At 32.8% G+C, this 17,378-nt stretch overlaps 1 protein-coding gene across 1 annotated transcript in view; it reads left to right on the top strand.

Moving 5' to 3' along the window:
• The window catches only part of zdhhc13 (zinc finger DHHC-type palmitoyltransferase 13), a 17,808-nt gene extending 725 nt beyond the window's left edge, over nt 1-17,083 (top strand). The window contains 17 exon segments of the mRNA XM_051115471.1: nt 147-385; nt 2,141-2,263; nt 5,048-5,125; nt 5,330-5,474; nt 5,573-5,637; nt 6,319-6,481; nt 8,119-8,244; nt 9,107-9,240; nt 11,222-11,324; nt 11,485-11,607; nt 13,190-13,252; nt 13,485-13,578; nt 13,676-13,759; nt 14,130-14,176; nt 14,178-14,288; nt 15,955-16,052; nt 16,138-17,083. Coding sequence (XP_050971428.1) covers nt 147-385; nt 2,141-2,263; nt 5,048-5,125; nt 5,330-5,474; nt 5,573-5,637; nt 6,319-6,481; nt 8,119-8,244; nt 9,107-9,240; nt 11,222-11,324; nt 11,485-11,607; nt 13,190-13,252; nt 13,485-13,578; nt 13,676-13,759; nt 14,130-14,176; nt 14,178-14,288; nt 15,955-16,052; nt 16,138-16,282 — 1,941 coding nt within the window. The 3' untranslated portion in view covers nt 16,283-17,083.
• Nucleotides 17,084-17,378: the final 295 nt, after the last annotated feature.

Here is a 17,378-nt window from a genome sequence, read left to right as displayed (position 1 = left end):
GCACTTTCAACTTCTGTTACTAGTAATAAGTTAGCTTTTTCCCCGTCAGTGGGTGTGTGTAGTTTAAGGAATCAAATCCTATTTGTCAGTTATCAGTTTGGTGTACGTTAAAACTAGAAAATAACCAATGTTGTAATTTTTTACAGTGCCACTCCCACGGTCACATGGGTGACAGTTGTCATGGACATGGTGGAGGCCACTCCCACGGACATGGCGGGGGCCACTCTCACAGCCACGGTCATGGAGGACCTGGATTTGGTGGTGGTTTCATGCCCGGCGGTTTCCACGGCCAGCTGGTCCCGGGACCTCTTGATTCCACGCAGCAGCCCAGGAAGGCCTCGCACCCGGAAGACAGCAGTTCCTGGGATATTGTCAAAGCAACACAGTGAGATTTATTCCCTTGACGTGCAATAAACACAATGGGATTACACTTAATAATAAGAGCGGAATATTTAGCTGCTGGTGATGTTTTTAAAATGCGCTGAAGATTTTGTCACAGCTGTATACTCAAAGTATTTGTGAGGTTATAGGAATTAGTTTAAGCGTGAATCTCAGGAAAATTATATTTAGGTCACATTTTACCCCTAAATAAAAAATAATAAATGCGCACACACACTTTTTTTTTTTTTTTTTAAAGAAGTCTCTTCTGCTCACCAAGCCTGCATTTATATCATTCAAAGTACAACAAAAACAGTAAAATTTTAAAATATTTTTACAATTTAAAAACTGTTCAATTTGAATATATTTTTAATATGTATGTAATTTATTCCTGTGATCAAAGCTACATTTTCACATGAAGAAATTAATTACTTACAAGGATGCTTTAAATTGATCAAAAGTGATGATAAAGACATAAATAATGTTACAAAAAAATTCTATTTCAGATAAATGCTGTTCTCCTGAACTTTCTATTCATCAAAAACCTGAAATAAATTCTACTCAGCTGTTTTCAACATAATAATGATAATAAATGTTTTTTTAAGCAGCAAATCAGAATATTAGAATGATTTCTGAAAGATGATGTGACTGGAGTGATGATGCTAAAAATTCAGCTTTGAAGTCACAAGAATAAATGACATTTTAAAATATATTTAAATAAAAAAGTTATTTTAAATAGTAAAAATATTTAACAAAATTGCTGCTTGGTGTGGGCTTGGTGAGCAGAAGACACTTCTTTAAAAAGTCTTACTGTTCAAAAACTTTTGACTGGTCAGGTATCATAATTTAAAACATTTTATGTTATATATTTTACATGCTGTTCAAAAGTTTGGGATCAGTAAGAGCTTTAATGCTTTTAAAAGAAGTGTGTAATATCCATTGAGGCTGCATTTATTTGATTAAAAATACAGTAAAACATTGATATATTGAAATATTTCAATTTAAAATGGCAGTTTTCTATTTTAATATAATTTAGAAAGTAATTTAAAATACATTTTCTGCATTTCCTTCAACAATAATTCTAATCTGCTGATTTGGTACTCCAGAAACATTTCTTATCTTTAATGCTCAAAACAATTGTGCTGCTTAATAATTTGTTGTTACATTTTTTTTAAGAATGGAAAGATCAGATGAGTAACTTTATTATGTAATACTCATATAATCATACTGACGATATGGTAGTTTTGTTGAGTTTTTGTAATGCAGTAATGATTATTGGAGGTGAAATGTGGTTAACTGACAGTGCAAAAACTATAGTGGTCCTACAAGTGTTATTGAGAGTCTTTGTGAAATCCCTCCTTAAACACATTAGTATTTCTGGCCTCCAATAAGTATCTCAAATATGCTCTTGATTTTACTCTGTGATCTAGCTCTTCAGTAGTGAGTAGAAAGATTGTGTAAACAGATCATTTATCTTCCCATTGTATAGAAGCAGACATACCCAGAGTAATGTAGAGTGCAAATACAGGCTACTATTGTGCTGTTGTAATATCTGGCTTTCTGTTAACTTGAGTGGCGTCCATATCTGTTGTTTCACCTGCATGCTTCACACTGCTCAAATAGTTCATTTCCATTAGACGATGCAGATCTTTTTGTCACTTGCTCGTGCAGAAAAACTGCATTGTATGTGTATACGTGTTCAGTCAAGTCAATCCTGATGTAGAAATTAACAGCTTTCCCTTTCCTTTGTTTTAAATCACAGGTTTGGTGCTCTTGAGAGGTGTAAAGAACTTATCGAGGCTGGTTATGATGTCCGGCAGCCTGACAAAGAGAATGTTACACTGCTCCATTGGGCCGCCATCAATAATCGAGCGGATATTGTCAAGTAAGATTTATCTTTTTGTATATTTCTGTCGTTTCGTGTTTTTTTTTTTTTTTTTTTTTTTCTAAGTATTAGGAATGTGCGCATCGACTAATTTGATAGTCGTTTAAACTAAAGTTTTGTATCCGACTAGTCGACTAGTCTAAAAGCAAGATACCCCCAAAAGATGGTAAGAATTTGCATGTATATAATAGCCTACATTTGAAATACTTATCTATTAAGTCACACTGTCAAATCCCTCAATGAATTCCACATGCCGTACGCTTGCCTCACATTGTCATCATTTAATATTAGCCGAAAAGAAAACAAAAGAAGAGCATGCACTCAACGTCGGCTAATGCAGCTTATTTATTCAAATCAGCTGGGGAAATACAGAACAATCTAAAGTCAATCAATAGCCTAACAGAATTATTCATCTTCATATAACGTTAGACAACATTAAAACACAGTCAAAAACAATAGAAACATTTATCAAGGAATAGCATTAAAACAGCTTTTAAACACTAACGTCATGCAGGCAATGTCGTTTGAAAACAAAACAGTGCAACAATGCCCATTTTACTTACTCAAGACCATGCATTTTTGTTCAGTAAATTGTCAATGTGGTCTGGTGAACTACGAAAAAGGCGCCAATCTGATATTACACCGTTTACACACAACTTTTCAGATTCCTTCTAATTTAAAATAATAACACCTTAGTCTTTTGCATGGTCATGAGGTCTCTATAAGGGCATGTGAGGTCTGAGGTTAAAACGTAGTTTTCGCCCAGATACGCTTTTAAAAATAATGTATTATTTTTTAAACGTTTAATTTTAACTTGTTATTTAACATTTTTTTTAAATGTAACATTAAAATTATGGCAATTTCAATGATAAAGTCGTGTTTTTTTTTTTTTTCTGTTGTGTAGTCGACTATTGTTTTCAGTGTTGACTAGTAGGAGCTGTACCGTTTAGTTGACTAGACCCGCACATCCCTAAGAAGTATGCAATATTTAGGATTTTTTAAAAATAATCTAAAAATAAAAATAAGGGCTGTCACAATTCCTTGATTCAATTCGAGTACTCAAGTACAAAAAAAAAATCCTCTGTGTCGAGTACCCGGCCAAATACAGAAATTGGCGCATTCCACAGATGAGTTTTCCATGGCTGGATGGTATATTAAACCCATTCAGAAAAATCATAAGAAAGCATAATGCTTTTGTGAATTCACAAATGCTACAGTTCAATTAAATAAATATATGCAACGTAGATTTAATGTATGTGCTTTAAATATGTACATGTGGGTGTCAGAGCAGCTCCGTTCACAGTGAATTCTGCTATACATGAACAGTTGTCATTTACATGCACGGAGTGTCTCAAACTTAATCTCTGCATATCGTTGTGAGTTAGGGTTTATTATAACATTCATATGGACAGAAAACATGCGCCATTTCATCAGATTTGAAAGAATAATCATTTATAAATCTACACAAACACAGGAGAATACATCAGTATTTTTCTCTATATGCTAACTGTTAATTGCTGTTAAACTCTCACTCTGAGTTTACATGTTTTGATGTCCACATATTCAGGAAATTACAGTAGCTGTAGCATTTCAGTTGTAAATAAAATGGCCAAATGTTAAAGATTAAGTGGCTGTGTAAATAAATGTTGTTTAGTCAATATTAAACAGATTAGATAGCACAGTTAAATGTAAAAGCTATCGTTGTCGCCCTCTGCAATGTATATTAGTTTTATTGTTTGTAATACATTATGTAAAACCATATGATTACTTGCTTTTAAAACTTTATTTGAACCAATTTTTCTTGCTTCTTTGCTATTTTACTTGTATTTTAATAGTTTTGTTCAATAAAACCATATGATTTACTTTATTTGAACTAATTATTATTGCCTTATTGCTACAAAATATGTATTTTAAGTAATTTTAAAGGCCGTTGTTCGCTTAGGTCTATTTTTATTACCACAAAAAATAATAATAATTATCCAATTACTTGATTAAGTGTCAGAATAATCAACCAATTGCTCAATTACCAAAACAATCGTTAGTGACAGCCATAATCTCTTAATTATTATTGCCTCATTTCTATTATATATGTATTTTAAGTAATTATAGAGGCTATTGTTTACTCATGGTTATCAGTTTACTCAATTAATCATCAACCAATTGCTTGATTACCAAAATAATCATTAGTGACAGCCCCAAACTCTTATGTTCACCAAGGCTGCATTTATTTGATCAGAAATACAGGAAAACATTAATATTGTGAAATAATATTGCAATTTAAAATAGTTGTTTTCTATTTGAATATATTTTAATATGTAGTTTATTCATGTGATGCAAAGCTGAATTTTCAGCCTCGTTACTTTAGTCTTCAGTGTCACATGATCCTTCAAAAAGCATTCTAATTTGCTTATTTTGTGCTTAATTATTAATAATGCTCAATTAAAATGGTTCTTATTATTATCAATATTGAAAACAGATTTTGCTGCTTAATATTTTTAGAATATTTAACATTATAAATGTCTTTACTGACACTTTAGATCAATCTGTTTATCATAACATGAATAAATTACGTTTTAAAATATATACAAACAGAACATTTTAAACTGGAATAAATTTTCACAATATTATTGTTTTTGATCAAATAAATGCAGCCTTGGTGAGAAAAACAGATTATTTAAAAATTTTTGTCAGCCACATTACTTTAAACAGATACAACACTTAAATCACTTCACTTATTAAACCTATTCTTATTTGTATTTATATATGTTTTGCTGTGTTTCATAGATACTACATATCTAAAGGAGCCGTCATAGACCAACTAGGCGGTGATCTGAATTCAACACCACTCCACTGGGCCATACGGTATGTTTCAGATACTTACAGCAATAAATTTGCAATGACATAGTGGAACAGAGCTACACCTGTGTGATCTTGAAGAACTGGCATGCTCTAAAATCACCAAAACACATGGCTTTGAAAAATGTAGGTTCTAGCAGCATTTGCTTGCAAGTGGCTCTTGACAGTGTTTTATATCGGTTGATGTTGTTCCTGGTCACCTCTGAACAGACAGGGACATTTGTCGATGGTCATTCAGCTGATGCGATATGGAGCCGATCCATTATTAGCAGATGGTGAAGGGTATCGGGGTCTCCATCTGGCTGTGCTCTTCCAGCATATGCCCATTGCGGCGTACCTTATGGCCAAAGGACAGGTGTGACACAAACACAAAGTGACATTTTAAATAATGATGGAAGGTTTGAATATTGAGTAATGCAGTTGCATATACTTCTTCTTTTTGTGTTGTTGTAGGAAGTGGATTCACCAGACATAAACGGACAGACTCCACTGATGTTGGCAGCACAAAAAATCATTGGGTAAGTCGACTCAATCGGGGTCTGGATTTTTATTTTTTTTACATCTGCCAATTATTATGTAAGTAACTATAAAAGTGTATTTTATATTTAACATATGTAGATATTATATTAAATATATATTTATTACATTTATATTTAAAATTTAGTATCATTAAGTTTTTTTTTAAAGAACGTAATGATTTTATTCAGCAAGGATGGATTAAATTGATCAAAAGTGACAGTATAGCCATTTATAATAGTAAAAAACTTAAAACTTCATTTTTCTACCAAAAATATCAAGGACCACAATTGTTTCCAACATTGATAATAATAAAAAAAAAAAAATTTCTTGAGCAGCAAATCAGTGTATTATAATGATTTCTGAAGGATCATGTGACACTGAAGACTGCAGTAAAGCGTTGTATCACAGGAATAAATTACATTTTAAAATATAACATAGAAAAGAGTTATTTTAAATTGTAAAAATATTTCACAGTATTGCTGTTTTCCTATATTTCCGATCAAATAAATGCAGCCTTGGCATTTGGTCTATAGTGAGTGTTAATTTTGAAACCTTTACTTAAAATGTCTAGTTTAGATATCGTAAAGATTTGAATCTTCTTGCAGGCTGTGGTTAGACTCTTTCCTGTCGTGGTATTTCTCTCTTCTCACACGTTGTTGTTTTGGTTTACTGAAACACAGACCTGAGCCCACAAACTTCCTGATAAAGTGCAACGCTTCAGTGAATGCGGTGGATAAAGTGAACCGAAACTCACCTCTACACTGTGCTGTGCTGGCCGGAAATGTCGATGCTGTCCACATTCTGTTGGAGGCTGGAGCCAGTGTCGACCTGGAGAATGCCAATGTAAGTGGGCACAGATGCCCTTAAAGAGACAGTCCATCAAAAAATGAGAATTCTGTCACCATTTACTCACCCCCACCCCCATGTCATTCCAAACCTGTATGACGGCTTCTGTGGAGCACAAAAGAACATATTTTGAAGAATATTGGTAACCAAATGGTTTTGGTTCCCAGTTGGCTTCTATAGTATGGGCAAAAAGTATAATGGGACTTGAAACTGGTTACCAACATTATTCAAAATATCATCCTTTGTGGTTTGTTTCCACCACTGAAAAAAAGTAATTGCAAGTTTTTATCTTACATTTCTGACTATTTTCCTTGCAAATGTGAGTTTACATCTTAAAATTTTTACTTTTTTCTCTGAATTGCGTGATACAGACTTGCCGTTCTGACTTTTTTCCTCAGAACGGCATGATATAAACTTGGAGTTGAGAGAGAAACTCGGAATTGCGAGTTTATATTACATGCAAGTCATTAAGTCGGAAGTGAGAGATATAAACTAGCAATTCTGACAACATATCTGTCTTTCCCCTCAGAACTAGATGTTATAATTCACAATTGCGAGTTAATATCTCACAATTCTGAGAAAAAAAGTCAGCATTGTGAGAAAAAAAGTCTGAATTTCATGAAAAAGTCTTGCAATTCTGACTTTTCTCACAAAACGTTGACTTTTTCTCACAATTACAAGTTTATCTTGCAATTCTGACTTTAACTCGAAATTGCGAGTTTATATCATACAGTTTTGAGAAAAAAGAAGAAAGTCAGAATTGCGAGAAAAAAGTCAATTGTGAGAAATTGTTGTCAAGGAAGTTGTCAAATTTCTTTTAAATGAAATTCTGACTTTTTTTATTTTTGGGCATTTTTGGGCCTTTAATGGACAGGACAGTAGAGAGATAACAGGAAAGTACTGGGCAGAGAGAGGGGAACGGGATTGGCAAAGGACCTCGAGACTTGTGTCGCCGCGAGCACAGCTGTGCTATATGTCGCACTAACCACAAGGCTATTGGCGCCAACAGCAATTTGACTTTTTTAACTTTAAAATGACTGTTTATATCTTGTAATTCTGAGAAAAAAAGTCAGAATTATGAGTTTATATTACGCAATTTTAAGAAATGCAAGATGTAAACTCACAATTGCGAGAGAAGTCAGAACTGTGAGGAAAAAAGTCAGATTTGCGAGTTCATAATTCTGACTTTTTTTTTTTTTTTTTTTTAAAGATATTTTGACTTTTTCTCACAATTCTGAGTTTATATCTTGCAATTCTGAGAAAAAAAGTCAGAAATGTGAGATGTGAACTCAAAATTGTGAGGAAAAAAAGTGGGTGAATAAAAAGTCAAAAAAAATTTTTGCTTTTTAATCAGTGGCAGAAATGGGCTTTCATACTTTAACCTTGCTTACATCATCAGGAAACTCATTTCAAAGAGTGTGATTTAACCATCTTATTGCTTGTTATTACATGTCCAGTTGCTAAATCCAAAGCTGTAATGATGCAGTTTAAACCAGCAGAACAAAAGAGTAGAGTTTCTCCTTAGCTGTGAAACTGGTTCCAAAGCAGTGCCCTTGACTCACCTGGACGTTCAGTTTGAAAGTTGAGCTTTACCTCGTGTTCTTTTTTTACTGATGTTTTTGCGTTATTTTCAGGGTCACACTCCCATTGACCTGGCACACCAGGTGCACAGCCCTCTGCTCATTCACATGCTCAGTGTGGTGAAGACAGAACGAATGAAAGCCAACTCCACGTGTCTCAAACTGCTCAACAGATATAAGGTACACTCGTGCTCAGACACACTCAGGCCAACAAGGTCATCTTAGAAAACAGTGTTTCACTTGTAATGTCGATTTAATGCAGTAAAATCTGGAATATTATTCAGATTATTTAGGTAAATTAGATGCATTTGTGCTGTCTATCTATCGATCTATCTATCTATCTATCTATTTATTTTATATATATATTTATTTATATATACATATAGTATAATACTTAAAAAATATATGGTCTCTAATAATATTATAATAAAAGTAATAATAATTAAATATAATATAATAACAAAAGTAATATTAGTAAAATTTATACAATTAGAATGAGTAAACTACATTTTGTGTACTTGTATAATAAATGTAAACATGTTATTAATAATTAAATATAATGTGATTTTAGATATTATGTCAAAAGCAGATAGATAAATAAATAAATCACATTTCTTCAAGAAAATGAGAAACAAATTTTAGTAGTAAAAGTTATGTTTTATTGCTTATGAATCCTAGTTTTATTGGTTGGATTTGTAAGAACTGTTCCAGGCAAACTCATAAACACACACACACACACACACACACATACACACCGCTCTCACTAACCTTATTAAGGGAGACGTGAGGCAAGTACTTGAAATCCCAGAGCTGCATTTAACCTTGAATTAAGCTTTCAGAAACAAAGCAGCCAATTTCTCACATAATGTGTGTTTGGCCCTGGAGAATTCTCCATTTTTAGGCTTTTATTAAACAAGAAAATAACATTCCACTTATTCTCTGACCCACATTCCTCTGCTGTAACCCTGATTTTTCATCGCAGTTGAAAAGGCTTCATTATTCAGAGTGTGTGATGTTGTGTATGGGACTGTGTGTGTTTCAGGTCTGTCTGCTGTGTGTGTTCAGTGCTGTTGTGGTCGGAGCCATCGGGTCCATTTTAGACATGAAGACGGAGTCCTGGTTATTGAAGGGTTTGCTGCTGGCCTGCATCATAGCTGTGATCAACCTCAGTTCAAGGTGCTTTTTGACCATCAAACACACAGACCATCCACACATATGGATTTGAAAAACCTTGTTTCTACAATATTACTCTTACCATTTTTACTATATACACATGCATATAAGATCCTGGACCACAAAACCGGCCATAAGGGTCCATTTGTTAAAACTGAGATTTATACATCACCTGAAAGCTGAATAAATAAGCTTTAAATAACCATTGATTTATGGTATGTTAGGATAAGACAATATTTGACTGAGATTATTGGAAAGTCTGGAATCTGAAAAAAACTATTGGAAAGTCTGGAATTTGAGGGTGCAAAAAAAGAAAATCGCCTTTAAAGTTGTCCAAATTAAGTTCTTGGCAATGCGTATTACTAATCAAAAATTAAGTTTTGATTTATTTACGGTAGGAAATGTTCCACTAAGATATTTTGTACATGATCTTTACTTAATATCCTAATAATTTTTGGCATAAAAGAAAAATAGATCATTATGACCCATATATACCATATGCTACTTAAGACTGGTTTTGTGGTCCAGGGTCACACGGTCTCTCACACACACACACACACACACACACACACACACACATATAATTATATACATATATGTGTGTGTGTGTATATATATATATAGAGAGAGAGAGGTTTTTTTGAGAAAGGAAAAAAAAATTATATATATATATATATATATATATATATATACATAAATAAAATATTTACTATTTAAAATAACTTCTATTTGAATATATTTGAAAATGTAATTTATTCCTGTGATTTCAAAGCTAATTTTTTTAGCATCATTTCTTGATTACATTACATGATCCTTCAGAAATCATTCTGGAAAAAAAAAACATTATAAATTAAAAAAAAAAAAAAAAAAAATATATATATATATATATATATATATATATAATATTTACTATTTAAAATAACTTCTATTTGAATATATTTGAAAATGTAATTCAGAAATAACTTCAGAAATCATTCTGAAAAAAAAAAAAATTATTATTATAAATATAAATATATATAAAATGACAATTTGTCATTTGTTTAATGTCATTCATATTTTTATGAAGGACTTGATATAATTTGCAATGCAGTTGCACATACAGGGGTTGGACAATGAAACTGAAACACTGGCCAATATAGTGTTGGAGGTTTCATGGCTATATTTATGCAGCCTGGTGGCCAGTCTTTACTGATCGCACATTCCACCAATAAGAGCAGAGTGTGAAGGTTGACTTTGTGTACCCAATAGCTCAAACATTGTACCCTGAAGGTGGTGCCGTGTATTAGGATGATAATGCACCAATACACACAGCAAGACTGGTGACAAGAGTGATTTGATGAACATGAAAGTAAAGTTAAACATCTCCCATGGCCTGCACAGTCACCAGATCTGAATATTATTGAGCCACTTTGGGGTGTTTTGGAGGAGCGAGTCAGGAAATGTTTTCATACACCAACATCACATAGTGACCTGGCCACTGTTCTGCGAAAGGAATGGCTCAAAATCCTTCTGGCTACTGTGCAGGACTTGTATTTGTCATTCCCAAGATGAAATAATGCTGTATTGGCTGCAAAAGGAGGCCAAACGGCATACTAATTGTGGTCTAAACCCAGGTGTTTCAGTTTCACTGTCCAACCCCTGTACATGTGATAATTAAGCAGATGCAAATACCTGGATCAACTATGTGTGCAGTAATTTTGACTTCCTCACGAGGGCGCTGTAAACTTTGTTAAACCCAGTGATTTTCAATCCTGGTACTAGGTCCTCTTCTGTATGTCTCTTCTAAGAGATAAGAATGGTGGATCCACAGGACCAGGATTAAAAAATCTCTGGTTTAGACTGAGAGGGCCACTTAAATATCTATGGTACACACGAATAGTAATGGGTTAGAACAAAAAGCTAAAAACATTGAAGAAGAGCTGTTGTTCACACTATTAAAATTGTCCTAACAGTGCTATCCCGTTCGTGTGTTTTTTTTCTGTAGGCAGCTGGGGACTGTGGCATTTCAGTCTTTGATTCCCTCCACAGGTCTCATGGCTTCTATCTTCTGGATGGTGGTCACCTGGGTCTTGTGGTTTCTGCCTGATATCCTTGTATAATACCCAGACATGTGAAGCTAATCTTAACTTTCATGCTGATGTGTTTATATCATGATGGGTTTTATATATCCACCTCATGTTCTTCCTAGAGTTTTTATAGTTGTATGTGTGGGGTGTTTGTAAAGACCTTAACGTGAGTCGTTCACATGACCCGAGCGCTACAGTCCAGATTCTGTTCACGGTCAACATCACAGCCTTACTGTATTACTACATCCGCTCCTGCAGGACAGACCCTGGCATCGTCAAAGCAACAGAGGAAGAGAAGAAAAAGGTAAGAACTGACTCTGGCTGTAATCGGCTGACATGGAGTGACATTGATCTGATTGATTAATAAACATGGCAGTTATTTATGGTGTGATTCTGATTGGATGAACCGGATGCTGCTTCTGTGAAACTCTTGCTGGTTTGACTAGTAACTTCAGTCAACTTTAGAATATAGAATATTATATTAGTTTTTTTTTTTAATGAGATATATGGGATGAATTAATTTTTTTTTTTTTTTAATTATTTTGATTTTGTGGCATGGCTCTAAAACACTTTTGGTTTCTCATATATACACACCAGCAGTCAAAAGATTTTTTTTATGTTTTTTAAAAGAAATCTCTTCTGCTCGCCATGCCTGCATTTATTTAATACAAAATACAGCAAAAATTGTATTTTTACTATTTAAAATAAATGTTTTCTATTTGAATATATTTTGAAGTGTAATTTATTCCTGTGATTTCGAAGCTGATTTTTAGCATCATTTCTCCAGTCACATGATCTCTCAGAAATCATTCTGATATTCTGATTTGCTGCTCAAAAAACATTTATTATCTTTATCATTATTATTATTATATTTTGACAACAGCTGAGTAGATTTTTTTCAGGTTTATTTGATGAATAGAAAGTTCAGAAGAACAGCATTTATTTGAAATAGAAATCTTTTGTAACATTAGTAATGTCTTCATTTTGATTAAAGAATTAAAGTATTCAATTCTATAAATCCTTTCCCCCCCCCAAAAAAAAACATAAATAAATTTTGAATGGTATAGGGTATAATGTTACAAAAGCTTTATATTTCAGATAAATGCTGATCTTTGGATCCATTCATCAAAGAATCCTGATAAAAATGTACTCAACTGTTTTAAATATTGATGATAATAATAAAAATGTTCCTTGAACAGCAAATCAGCATATTAGAATGATTTCTGAAGGATCATGTAACACTGAAGACTGGAGTAATGATGCTGACAAATCAGCTTTGCTCACAGGAATAAATTACATTTAAAAAAGTATTTAAATAAAAAATGTCAATATTCACAATGTTACTGTTTTTGCTGTATTTTGGATCAAATAAATGCAGGCTTGGTAAGCAGAAGAAACTTAAAAAAAAAACATTAAAAAATCTTACTGTTCAAAAACTCTTGACTGGTAGTCTATGCAGAATTATTATCAACTTAAAATCATAAAGAAAATAATAATAATAAAATGAAAAGAAAAATAAAATCAGTAAAAAAATCTGCAAAAAATAGATGTATAAATATGAATAAATAACCATTAAAATCAATACCACAAAAACATATATATATTTGCTGTACTGATTTTCGATAAATAACAAAATGATAAATAACAAAAAAATTACATTTAAATATAAACATTCAAATATATTCTATTTGATTTTTTAAATATACATGTTTAAATAAAAAATCATTTGTGCTCGTTGCAATCAGAATGTTCTGATTTTTTTCTGACCATTTGAATTGGAAGAGACGGTTATGTTGTTTGCCGTAATGATTCCTTTAGGTTTTTACACTCTTTCTAGTCTCCTGCATTTTGGGCTGCTTTAACGGGTTCATTTTGTCTCTTTGTAGAATATTGTGGTTCTGGCAGAGGCGGGCTGTTTGGATCCCAGGATATTTTGTACTTCATGTATGGTAAGTTAGAGAGGACAAATGATGAGTAGAAACTGGATTGGGAAATGCTAAAAAATAAATTCAGACTTGTGTTACCTCCTCAAAGCATTGTGACCGAATGAGTCCAAGCATGTGCACTAACCGCCAGGCAACGGTTTAGAATCCTGCACTGTTTTACCATGGTACTGACAGGAACATATAGTGTGAATATTCTTCAGAGTTTCCTATAGCTCTTAAAAACCTTGTTTTGCAGATGAGGAAGCCGATGAGAGCAAACCACTGCTTTTCCTGTAACGCCTGTGTCGCTAAACAGGACCACCACTCCATTTGGATCAATGGCTGCATAGGTAACATGCACAAACTGAGATGTTTTACTGCATAGACTTCCTGCTCTCTTATTTTTTGCTCTCATTTGAAATCGTTCATGCTAACCTCATTTTACAGGGGCCAGAAATCACCCGTACTTTGTCCTTTTCCTGGTTGCTCTGAACGTCCTCTGCATATGGATGTTTTACGGCAGTATGATGTGTAAGTCACCATTTCAACTCAAGCATACAATACCTTTCAAAACTATGTGGTCAATGTGATTTTTGTTTTTAAAGAAGTTTCTTATGCTCACCAAGACTGCATTTATTTGGGCAAAATACTGTTGTTGTTTTTCTATTTGAACAGTGGATGAATATTTTGAAATATTTGTACAACTTAAAATAAGTTTTTTGTTTTTTTTTAAATATATTTGAATTGTAATTTATTCTTGTGATTAAAGCTGAATTATTAACATCATTACTCCAGTCTTCAGTGTCACATGATCCTTCAGAAGTCCTAATATGCTGATTTGTTCTATTCTTTTACATTTTAAATGTTCATTTAAAAAATATATGTGTGTTTCTCTTTGTAGACTGGTCCAAACACTGTCCACTGCACTACTCAGAGGAGGGCGCCTGGGGGGGCGGTGAGCGCTCTGACGAGCTGCTCTCCCTGGGTGCTCTACATCTTCTTCTTTGCTTTCTTAAATGCTTCCTGGGCCTCCATCCTGCTTCTGCTGCAGCTCTACCAGGTGAATGACATGATGATATGCTATAAACAGTCAAACATGCCAGCTAAATTTCAGCACTTCTGGTCAAATATATTAGGACATAAGAACCAGAGTAAACAGCTGTAATTATTTTTGTTGTGGTGGCTGATGACAAATACTGATGCATTTGTTACTCTTTTAGCTAGAAGTTTGCATAACATGAATATTATTGTAATAGCTAATAGAAAATGTTGAATTGATTGTTAAATTGTATGCTGAAACTTGTGTTTGTAGCAATAGTTAAAAAATACATTTTATGGGTCAAAATTATAGATTTTTCTTTTATCCCAAAAATTATTAGTATATTAAGTAAAGATCATGTTCCATTAAGATGTTTTGTAAATTTCCTACTGTAAATATATAAAAATGTTTTTTTTAATTAGTAATATGCATTGCTAAGAACTTTTTTTTTTTCCAATATTTTCTCAATAATTTTGATTCATTTTATTTTTATTTTTATTTTTATTTTTTATTTATTTATTTATTTTGTATATCAGCCAAATATTGTCCTATCTTAAAAAACATAAGTGGAAAGCTTATTTATTCAGCTTATTCAGATGACGTATTAATCTCAAGTTTAAAAAATTGACCCTTATGACTGGTTTCGTGGTCCAGGGTCACATATTGACTTAATCAGACCTCTAATATAGAAAAACACAAATGTTAATCATCAATATCTTGTTTCCTCTTTTACAAAAATACAACAGCAGTTTTGAAAAAGCAGTGCTGTTTACAAAATTATATTAAAATTATTAATTACAGTGTTTTCAACTAAAACTTTAAAATCTTAAAAATAAAATTAAAAATGCTGAAACAAACTATAAATATTAGATGAAATCTTAAGCTTAAATGTTTACTTATTTCGGTTAGTCACCAAGTTTTTGCAAGATAAAGCTTAAAATTAAAATTAGAGCTAAAGCTTAATTAAAAGTAAAGTTAAATATAAAAAAGCACAAAATGACTATAACTTCAACTAAAATTTAAAAGAAAAATGAAAATATAAAAATAACGGCTAATTAAAAAAAACGTATAAATTCTGTAATAGTATATAAATTGTACTAAACAGTGGTTATGTTTAAAAGTTTAAATTAAAAAAAAAAACAACTTAAATTTATTTTTTGGAAAGCTTAAATTAATACTTATTGTGATTAGGTTAAAAAAAAAAAAAATGGTGTAAATCTTTTAAAAGTTGTAAATAATGATGAAACTTATAAATAAAATTATCTGCCAGTGGGGAAGAAAAATAATCTTGTTTTAAGAGTTTTTTTTACGTACCACATGGCAAATAATATAACTTGTTTTAAGCAAAATTCACTTAATTAGAATTTTTTTCCCCAGGAAACTTAATATTAATATCTTAATATGTTATTTTGCTTATCTAGTAAACGCATCTTGATTGAAGAATTTTTTGATATTTTGACTACAAACGACAAAAATACTAAGTACTTTTTGCAATGTTGAATTTGTCAAGGTGTTTTCACTTGATTAACACAGGGGCATTAGAAACGTGTTTTCACATTCGCAAAATAAAGCTTTGACTTCGTGTTGGGAGTTTGAACAGGTTATTTGTGATCAGTAGTGTCAAATGGAGGGCAGTTTGTCTTGTAATCTCACACAAATACATAAAGTTTGCTTTGTTTCCTCACAGATCGCGTTCCTCGGGCTGACGACGGCTGAGAGAGCGAACCTGATGCACAGACAGAGAAAACTCCCTCAAGCCTTCTCTCTCAGACAAAACCCATTCAAGTAAGGACGTTTCCACTTGTTCATAGTTGATAACACTCAGAAATGTGATGGTGATTAGTGTGTAATCTTGTTTCTTCTCTCATAGTCTTGGAGTGGTGAGGAACCTGGTCAACTTCTTCCAGTGGCGTTGCTGCGGTCTCTGTAAGCCAGTGGTGCTGGACTGGACTCAACAGCATCCCATGGGTCTCAGCAGAGACCATCCCATGTTCAGCGGTCCCGATTCTGTTTGACCCCCAGCGATCAGTCACCCACTCAGGGAGAGAGCGACGTCCCCGGTTATGGAGCCATTGGTTTGATTCTAATGCCTTTTTTAATGATGGAAATGAAGAAAAGACTGAATGCTAATTTGGATAATCATTTGTTCTCTTTGAAAGAACACCCGCCTTTTCTATTTGGGCGAAATATAGATGTGATGTTCGTTCAAGGTTAGATTTTGCCTTACAGCTTAAGTTGTACATAAGGATGAATACGTGTTTATAAGCATACTGATATATTTTGAACAGAAATATTTTGTAAGGTACGGTAAAATCACGTTTTGGTTTTTACTCCAGTCCTTTTACAGGAAGTGACCACTATACTTTGGGGAAAAGATTTGTAAATCAGAGCAATTTTATTTATGCAAAAAAATTGCAAATTTAGTAGCTGATATTGAGCATCAGCTGAAAAACTGAGAACCGTACATCCCTTGATGAGTCGAAATGCATTTGAAATGACTTGATACTACGATCAAATGCATCACAACTGCAGCATTTATAGCATTATACTTGCAGGAGGAATCATATAATTTAATATATTTTATTAGCTATTAGTATCCTCTAATCAGTAATGTTTTCAAAGGCAGTTGATCTTTCATTTATGCCTTTAATAACCACTGTGTAGTACAGGGCCGTGTCTGATAGCATCAGCTTGCTCTTTACTGCCGTTCTCAGATCTGTTCATTATACTTTATTACGCATTATGTCATTATAAGGGAAAGGTGCTGTTCTTGAATCCTGCTCTGTGCTTTGGAATAAATCAGACAATTTTTTTAATTTGCTGGTCAGAGTGTTTCTCTAGGTAAAGGAATATTTTGCTGATCTACGAAAATAATAATAATAATAATAAATAAAAACACATAAATATGTATATAAAAATATAAATATAGTTTTTAAATTAACTCTCTTATGTTCATAAGTGCTCCATTTACTTGATCAAAATGCAGTAATTTTATTTATTTTATAATAGAATTTATTTCTGTGATGCAAAGCTGAATTTTCAGCATCATTGCTCCAGTTTTCAGTGTCACATGATCCTTCAGAAATATGCTGATTTGATGAGTTTATTTTT

This window comes from Labeo rohita, chromosome 7 (assembly GCF_022985175.1).
Source record: "Labeo rohita strain BAU-BD-2019 chromosome 7, IGBB_LRoh.1.0, whole genome shotgun sequence".
NCBI lineage: Eukaryota > Metazoa > Chordata > Actinopteri > Cypriniformes > Cyprinidae > Labeo > Labeo rohita.
This window is presented reverse-complemented; position numbering and strand designations above follow the sequence as displayed.